This window comes from Protobothrops mucrosquamatus, unplaced genomic scaffold (genome assembly GCF_001527695.2).
Source record: "Protobothrops mucrosquamatus isolate PMUCROS unplaced genomic scaffold, P.Mucros_1.0 scaffold2051, whole genome shotgun sequence".
Classification (NCBI taxonomy): domain Eukaryota; kingdom Metazoa; phylum Chordata; class Lepidosauria; order Squamata; family Viperidae; genus Protobothrops; species Protobothrops mucrosquamatus.
The window spans coordinates 169-9425 of NW_015388158.1; the positions used below are offsets into that span (position 1 = coordinate 169).

At 36.0% G+C, this 9257-nt stretch overlaps 1 protein-coding gene across 1 annotated transcript in view; it reads right to left on the bottom strand.

Annotated features, from left to right (window-relative positions):
- Window positions 1–416: 416 nt before the first annotated feature.
- LOC107294675 (adhesion G protein-coupled receptor B3) overlaps window positions 417–9257 on the bottom strand; it is a gene marked incomplete at its 3' end in the record, with an annotated part of 218035 nt that continues 209194 nt past the window's right edge. Inside the window, exons 10-11 of the mRNA XM_015823927.1 lie at window positions 2245–2313; window positions 417–525 (exon numbers count right to left, since the gene is read on the bottom strand). Of these exons, the coding sequence (XP_015679413.1) occupies window positions 417–525; window positions 2245–2313 (178 nt within the window). The remainder of the gene's footprint in view (window positions 526–2244; window positions 2314–9257) is intronic.

Below are 9257 nucleotides of genomic sequence, written 5' to 3' on the forward strand. Positions count from 1 at the left end.
AACTTCTGTTTATGAAGTCTATTTGATTCACCCACACGGGTCTCCATTAAAGTGCCTCATATTTTAGTTTCAGAGGAAGAAATAACACGATCCTTTTTGTGTAACACTACATATAACAGAATTGAAACTTTATTAGAAGAGTTGCAAAAGTAATTTCAGAATAGGTTTATTTGTACCTGTGATATCTGCAACTTCAAATTAGAAAATTTGTTTTGCTTCATAATCACACTTACTTTCAAAGTGTGTATCAAAAGAGAACACAATATACATGCTTTAATTGCCAATACGAAAAAAAAATACATTTGGTACAGAGGATGGATCTCAATCTTATTTGTCACATAAATAATATTTACATGATATGATTATTTAAGAAAGCTTAAAATATGTATGTGGTAAAAGACATTCCTATTTCTTACCTACATTTCCAGTCATTAAGTACGAATTCTGAAAGTCCATCATCCCCATTCCAACAATGTGTATAAAATCTTCAATCACCTGCATTAGTTCTATGGAGCCTTGGTAGATCTTCAGAGAGAAAAACAAAAGGTTTCACGCTCAGTAACTGCAGGATCTCAATTTGTCCAATAATCGCCAGCAGCATAAGAAAATTAATGAAGCCTACAACAGTTGGGTTGTTCGATGGATGCCTTTTCAAGCAAAAGTACATGCTCTCATAGATGAAGGTTGTCCTCCCCAGAAACATCTATAATGGATTCCCATATGTGCACTGAAAGGTAGGGTAATCTTTCGGGATATAATGAGGGTTAAATGAGAACCTCCTGGGAGAAGTAGAAGGGAGCTGCTTGAGTTTCCTGAGGAATTTAGCACACTGTTAAGTTTTTGATTCAGTGTATAAATTCGTAGTGATTACAAGGCAGGCAATTTTGCATTGTAAGTTCTTTTAGTAAGAAATCAAATGGAAAATGTGTTAAACGTATGATAAATGTGTTAAACGTATGATATTTTGACTTTTCCATCCATAAAGAGTAGTTATGGGAAGTCAATTAAGTATGGGATTGGGGAAAAAATGGATGATAAATGGATATCAACAAAGATTCATCCACTGATTCTTAAAATCAAAAGACGAAGAAGCAATTGAGTTAACTGTGCATTATTTCTGATTTGGCCTTTACATATTAAGTTTGCATGTACAATTTGCATTTGTATGTTTTCAAAGTTTTTACTATTGGACAAAGGTGGAGAGGTGTTTTAAGTAATTATTTTGTAATATAAAATCTAAGGAAAATTAGATAATTATTAGATGCATGTCACTCACTCAGTGCTAGCTATCTTAAAATGTGTGTTTAAAAACTCATTGTGGTATATCATCCTAAAATCCTATTGAAGGATTTCTGAAAGGACTCCTGCTAAATATATCATCTCATAAGTTATAAAATATGCATACATGGTTTATAACAAACAATGAATATTTAATCTAATGACATCTTGTGGAAAACCAGTTGTTTCTTTCCTGACAACCTATCTTGTTATGTTATCTTTTAAGCATTCTGAATTAAATATGTGCAAATATACTAAGGCTGGGACAAACAAGGGAACTTCTGTCAATTACAATGTTAATGTCCATAAAGTAAAGGAAAAGGTTTCCCCACTCCAGTGGTGTCCAACTCTAGGGGTCGGTGCTCATCTGTGTTTCTTAGCTGGGAGAGCCAGTGTTATCTGAAGACATTTCTTGATTATGTGGCCAGGATGACTCTTATGCCAAAGCACATGGAACGATGTTACCTTCCCACCAAAGTGGTACCTATTTATCTACTCACATTTGCATGCTTTTGAACTGCTAGGTGGGCATTAGCTAGCACAAGGACAGGAACTCACCCCGTTGCACGCCATTTAGGTCTTGAACCTAGGCTGTCAAGTTGACAAGCTCAATGTATTTAACCGCTGAGCCATTGCACCCTCTTAATGTCCATATAAGTATATAATCAGGCCAAGTATCTATTTGGTGTACCATCAATTATATACAAGCAGAACATGAAGTCTTAATTTTGATACTTGTTCTTCAATAAAGTTAAGTTGCCCTTCATCCTATAACTTCATGAGAACTAGCCATTATTGGTAGCCTTAAAACCTATATATCGGACAATCCAAGAGACTGAAAACATGCAGTTACTAGATGCACAGATCTTGGGGCTAGGCCAGTTAGGATGATCTTTGACTGATGAATCAACAACAATCCTTTTGAAGCAGAAAAGAGGGAATGTCAACAGCACACGGGATATTTACCTGCTGAGCATCTTCCCATTTTTCTTTGTTTTCTTCATCCAGAAGGTTGCTAACTATTTGAAAGAAGTTCTGAAAATTCAAGGAGACAATTACTTTTTATATAAAAAAATAATGCATCAAAACAATAAACTATTAATGAAAAAAACAATGAAGTCCTACAGACGTTTGTAGTCAAATCTGATCATACGCCATTTCCCTAAGTCAGAAGTGGTCAATCTAGAATCCTCCAAACATTAGGGATATAGATGCTTCTTTGACTCTGGCTATGTAAGATGGGGCTGAAGAAAGAGAAGTCCAAAATATGTGAAATGCCCAGATTTCCTGCCCTAAATCAAGGAAAGCCATGGTTTTTTGTTAAGTATGCTTCTATGTGATAAGCAGTAATAACGCTTGCAACACTAGAATATTTGTCATGATAATCAGATGTATTAACTATTGAGTTTTATTTGTGATTGCTATTATTCAGCATTCAGTTCTGTTGCCATAACAATTATTTATTAACTTTTGTGTGAGCTAGATATTTTAAGAAATCAGATCTATCCATTATGGCACCAGCCCTATAGAACACCTCACCCTGAGAACAAAAGGTGTCCAAATTTCCTGGCATTTTTTGATGGTTTTGATGACCTGGTTTTCCCCCCAAACATTGGATCAGGTTTTTAGTTGAACTCTATATGTGGATAGCTGCTTCGTGAGTTCCATATGGTGCTTGGGTTCTTATATTATGGTTATTTTTAATTTTGCATGTGTTGTGATTGTTTTCTGTATAATGTATTGTAGTGTATAGAGTAGATTGTTCTTAACTACTTAGGATTATATATTTAACATGGGTGGGTTATAAATTCTCTAAAGAAATAATCTTTTTTTAAAAAAAATGTGAGTTCAGAATGCATGTATGAGAAAGATATGCCTGCTATATCTGTGTTACTCTGTGGCAATTATTGTTTAAAAGTGAAAAACACACAATTTCTATAACACCCTCTGGTAGCATCAGGATATATGATTATAGTCCTCTCTTCTTGTAAATAAATCAGTCCCAGAGGGGATAGAAAAAAATAAACTTTATTTAAAGAAAAAAAAAGGTAGCAGTGTTCCAATATCTCAGAGGCTGCCACAAAGAAGGGGGAGTCAAGCTATTCTCCAAAGTTAATTGGAGAAGGCAGGACAAGAAGCAACAGATGGAAACTAATCAAGGAGAGAAGCAACCTAGAACTAAGGAGAAACTTCCTGACAGTTAGAACAATTAACCAGTGGAACAATCTGCCTCCAGAAGTGGTGAATGCTCCAACACTGGAAGTTTTTAAGAAGAGACTGGACAGCCGTTTGTCTGAAATGGTGTAGGGTTCCTGCCTGAGCAGGGGGTTGGACTAGATGACCTCCAAGGTCCCTTCCAACTACTACTACTACTACTACTACTACTACTACTATTATTATTATTATTATTATTATTATTATTATTATTATTATTATTATTATTATTAACTGTAGAAAAACTTATTTTAACTTTAAATATTGAAATATAGATGATCGGTGTGGTATAAGATGAAAGTACAGAATTTTTAAAATGTAGGCTTTCAAGCTTGGCCCAAATTTAAAAAAAAAATCATATTTTACATTTTTACATATTTACATGAATCAGCAGCAAATGCATTCAACTGAAACCAACTTGTATTTAAAGCAGACCAATTTAAATCTGAAGGTCTTCTGTTTAGTCATTGATTTCAATGGACCATCTCTAAATATGGTTAAAAATGAATCCAGCACCCTGCTTTTTTCTTGCTGTACTTTACTCTTCCACAAAAATAACAAAAAAATAAGGTTGCTCAATATTAGTACAAGTAGAACAAAAAAAGTGTATAGGAAACTGAGTGCTACACAATGGATACAGTGTGGGAAAAGTTATTATTATTTATTAAATTTATTGGCTGCCTATCTTACCACAGTGGTAGGATCACAATATTAAAAAGATAAAACTATGCAAAAGCTATATAGACAATATAAATAAAATGCTATAAAAATCCAGAATTATAGCAAATAAGTGGCTAATGGAAGATGCTTAATTATTTGCCCAGTTGTCTCTTTTCACTTGCAACTTTTCCCTACAGCTCTTATTCTCATAAACCAAGTGGAGCAAGGAAGAGTTCAAGGAAAAACCTTTGGGGAAAAAAAAGTTGGCAAAGGAAGAATAAAGCACTTACTTCCCTGTTAGAGCTTTTGTGCAAAGCTTTATTTTTCTGAGATTATGGCAAATTGGCACCCATAACATTAAACATTATGGTCGGCCATCATTTAAAATATTATAGTTAAAAAAAATAAATAAATCCAAATCTGTGAAGGATCTTACATCTTTCAAACAGACTATGCTTTTTTTAAAAAAAATACAAAAATAGGTTTGCCAATTCACTAAGAAAATTAAAATCAAAATTCGGAATTTTCCTTGGAGTTTCTGAATGTCTGTTTAGAACTACGTTGGGTATGTTCACCTAGCCTTTGTCTCTGTGCAAGAGACAATTGCCAAATAAAGTCTTTTTTCTCATGCAAAACAACTTGTAGTATTAATTCTAGACAGAATACTCAAAGGCAAAAACATCACACCATCATCCAAAGTCCACATTGTCAAGGCCATGACTTTCCCAACTGTGGCATATGGTTGTGAAGAAAAGCAGAAGAAAAGGTGATGTTTTGGAATTATGAGGATGGAGGAAATAGTAATGGACATCTTGGAACATAACAAACCGTTCAATACTATATAAAGTAAAACTTGATTGGAACTAAGAATTCAAGCCTCTTTATCCTTCCACAAGAGTTTGAAGAACTGACTCTGCCAGTTGGCCACGGACCAAATGGGGGGACTTTCATGCTGGAGATAGCTACTGGATTGATGGCAGACTCCTTGCTCTCTGTTCTCCACCTGTCCACCTTTTTATTTATCATATTAATGTATTCTCACTGGGTTCCTTTTCATTGTTTACTTTTTGTTCTATTATTTTACCTCTGTTTACACTCTTTCCATTTCTTTCTTTTTTCTGTTGTTATAAGCAACTTAGAGCAGCCCCACAATGATAGGAGGCAAATGAATTTAACAAATAAGTAAATGCAGTAAATAAGGCAGCAATTCATGAGAGCTTCGATTTATACCTCATCAAGCCCACTGCCATTCCTAGGTTTAAATTCAATGGGTAGAAACATCTCACATAACTCACTGGTTCTCAACCTGTGGTCCATGGACCCCAGGGGGAGGGGGATGCAATGTTGTCACAGGGGGTCCGCAAAGGCTTGAAGAAGTGTTATGATTTAAATCTTGATTTCAGTCTTGGTGGTCCGTGGCCATGGTCCGTGGCCACAAAATGTATTTAAAGGCAGTCCATGGTGAAATAAAGGTTGAGGACCACTGACATATCCCATAGTTTTGTTCTTTTCTAATATAGAATGCAACCATATCCATTCATCATTGGGATACAAAGTCAACAAAGAAATGAAAACAAATCAAATCAAAGGCAACTGATTGTTTACAAAGGCCTAAAATGGCAATACACCACTCTATAGGATCAAGTTATGAGCTAGCATTTTCCTTTCAGTTTCTGCCCCTAGCAATGGTGTTTGCACTGGGCAGCCTTTCCATTGCCAATCTAACAAAATTTCCCAGGACTGAGAACAAAGCCATCTTAACCCTATCCATGTAGCCAAGGATCCATGCTAGTTCTCCTACATAAAAAGCAACTACAAAATAACTCAGCCTTGCTTTTTCTGCACATAAACTGTATAAATTCTGCAAATGTAGCACATATATGCACAATGTGTGAAGTTACTATGGTATATAATTTTATGAAACATTCCAAATTCTTGTCCCAGTTCAGAATCCAGGTCAAAATGCAAATTAAGAAAATTGATTCTACCAGATGTTACTTGAGACAGAATTGGGTGATGATATTTATTTCTAATTACTTTATTACCAAGATTTGAAATTTCATCATGCTTGAACTGGAGGGCTAGAAGAAATGCAGACTTGATAAATGCTGTGGAATATGAATAGGAGGAAGAACAAAATAACCCACATTTCTATGATGCATTGAAAGAGAGGTACAAAGCGAACAATTCCGTATCTAGGCTTTTGTATATTTTGCATACAGAATCATTCAAACAACATTAACTACCCTTTCATTAAAATAATATCAAATAATATCTTGAAAATACTCTAAAGTATTCTGCCACTCTACTGTCATCTCCCACCCACTCACACCGCCAAAGCCCCAACATACTCCAAAAAGAATAGAGCAGATGGTACAGAAGGAACTAGGCAATAGCAAAAGCATCCAGCAGCAGCATCTCACAGCAGCCCACCTCTCAGTCTGATCTTAGCATCCATTAGCAGTCCAGTCCTCCAAAAATATAACCTCAAAGTTGGCACCCCCATTCAAAACCAGTCCAAAAGAACCACTGCCAAATCTGTAATAAGAATAGTGCAGCCACCAACATGCTGTCAAACATTATGAAACAATTAATGATGTATTCCCCTCACAACTATCCTTCAGCTTGCTGCATTCTGGCCCATTCCAGCCTACTCCTACCTTTTATTCCATTTATATTCCTTTTTAATGCATCTTGCCTTAATATGAATACATTTCTGAAAAAAAATTCCTGAACATATTTTTATGTGCAGTACGTACTTTCATTGGAAGATTTGAAGTAGCAGGGGAAAAAAAATCTGCATCCATTTATCTGGACCCATTTTAGTTTGATTTAAGGCTGGGTTTCAGCATGGAGACAGCACTAGCTACAGTATGCCTGCTGATGGTTTTGCCAGAGCTGTGTGTGTGTGTATGTGTGTCCATCACTATGCTTCTGGTTTGCTCGGTGGCTTTCAAGACAGCTTACAATGGGAGCTGAGGGCACTGTGTTACAGTAGTTATTCTCCTTTCTTGATAATCAGTTTGTGCTGGTGTTGGCAATGGCTGCATCTTTAGGCCCTCATCTGTAGTGTGCCTTAAAACTGAATCCTTCATCATTTCCTACAACATCTATAAATCTATAAAAGAAACTTCTGCGTGAGGTCATCCACCACTTCAGGGTTTGTTATTTGCAAAATACAGGTGATATTCAGTTACAGATCAAAATTCCAGACCTACTGAATGATGCTGTCAGTGTCCTCCCCTAGCAACTGGAAGCTCTAGATCACAGGTGTCAAACTCACTGCATCATGTGACATGTTACGACGTATTACAACTTTTTTTGCATTGCTGGTGCTGGGGTGGGTGTGGCATCTGCATGATGCAACCGGCTCGCGGGCTGGCAGTTTGAAACCCCTGCTCTAGATCTAGATAAGGAGGAACAGACTCAGATTCAAAGCCTAGTGGCTGTTAGTTTTCAGTTTCTACTAGAACTGGGGACTTTCCAGCCTTAGTCTTTGATAGGGTTCTACTCCCATGCCCTAGACTGGGGCACAATCTGGGGGTCATTTTGAATTCACAGCTCTTACTTAGAGCAGTGGAAATACAAGCAATCTTTGCCCAGTTTCAACTGGTGTGCCGGTTGTACCTAATTTGTATTGGGAGCCATTTAAATCTGTCATTCGTGTTGTAATCGTCTCATAATTGGAGTATCACAATGCACTCTACAAGGGACTGCCTTGAAGACCATTTGGAAGCTACACTAATGTAAGCTTTAAAGAGTTATCCTGGAATCAGACAACTTCTAACTTTCATCAAAAGAATAACAAAGGGTAGTTCAGGTCCTTACTAAGTTATTTGTTGGGCAAAACTCTGTTAAATATGGTCCTTCCAGGAAATTTAGACAGAACATGGTCATTTTTCTTTCAGAAATCAGTGAAAGCACAAAGGATCCTCGATTTGAGCCTAATCTTGACATGATCCTAACTTTGCTAAAAAAAAAAAAAAAAAGATAGTACGATGTTGGAAGAGAACGTAATGCACACTCATCCTTTCACATACAGTCGTAAATATAATTCCATGCCAAAAGAAGGTGATGAGAAAAGAAACTCAAGATGGAAAAGATACCTAAAAATGAAGATACTCAAAGCACAATAATTCTAATAAGGAAAAAAAATGCAGGGCATTGGAAAAAAGCCAATGTGTCTGAAGAAAAAAGCTTTAGTAAAAAAAGAATCCCAAAGCCAAGGTGCAGTGATATGGTAGAAAGAGGAACAAGTCACCAGGGATGAGTTCATATAAGTAGCAGATTTATAGGGATGAAATCAAGAAAGCAAACACTCACAGTGAGCTGAGATTAGCAAAGGATGCTGAAAACATCAAAAGGGTTTCTTCAAATACTACAGAGTAAAAATAAGAGGAAGAAAAAAGAGTACACCAGCTACTCCATGAAGATAGCAAAGGAAACACATCAAGGAGAAGGCTAAGCTACTATTCTGACTCATTTTTTTTCCTTGTGAAAATGATATATGTTCTAGTAGACAGTTGTGAAGAAGTAGTTTAAGTGGCAGGATCCCTCTCAAGCTCCATAGAACATCTAATATCTAATGACTTTAATGAGCTCAAATCTTTAGGGCTAGGTGGACTGTATCCTAGGATGTTAAAGGATCACGCCAATTGGTTGACCCAAAATCTAGCTGTTATATTTGAGAAATCCTGAGTAATATTTAATCAGAATTGGGGCATTTAACTTCACATCAATACCTGGGAAAATTCTATAATGAGTGCTTTGTAAATAACATGGAAGCAATGAGTGATTCCTGGAAATCCACATATATTTGTGAATAAAAAACATTAATCTCATTTTATGTCTTGACTGTGTAACTTCAAAGCCAAGCCAAAGCCAAAGCCATACAATTCATCATGTCTTCAGAAAAACATTTATCAAAGTACCCATTTTTTGATTACAGACCTAAAGAAGAGGCTGAATATATTATTTTGAAAAATGAAAATTAGGTCAGTTTGTATTGAAATAAAAGAAACCCTACATTCCTCAGCATTTACAGCTATGTAGTGGACTTTCGTTTATTGCTAATTGAAGAATATCACATGTATATAGAAGTATAA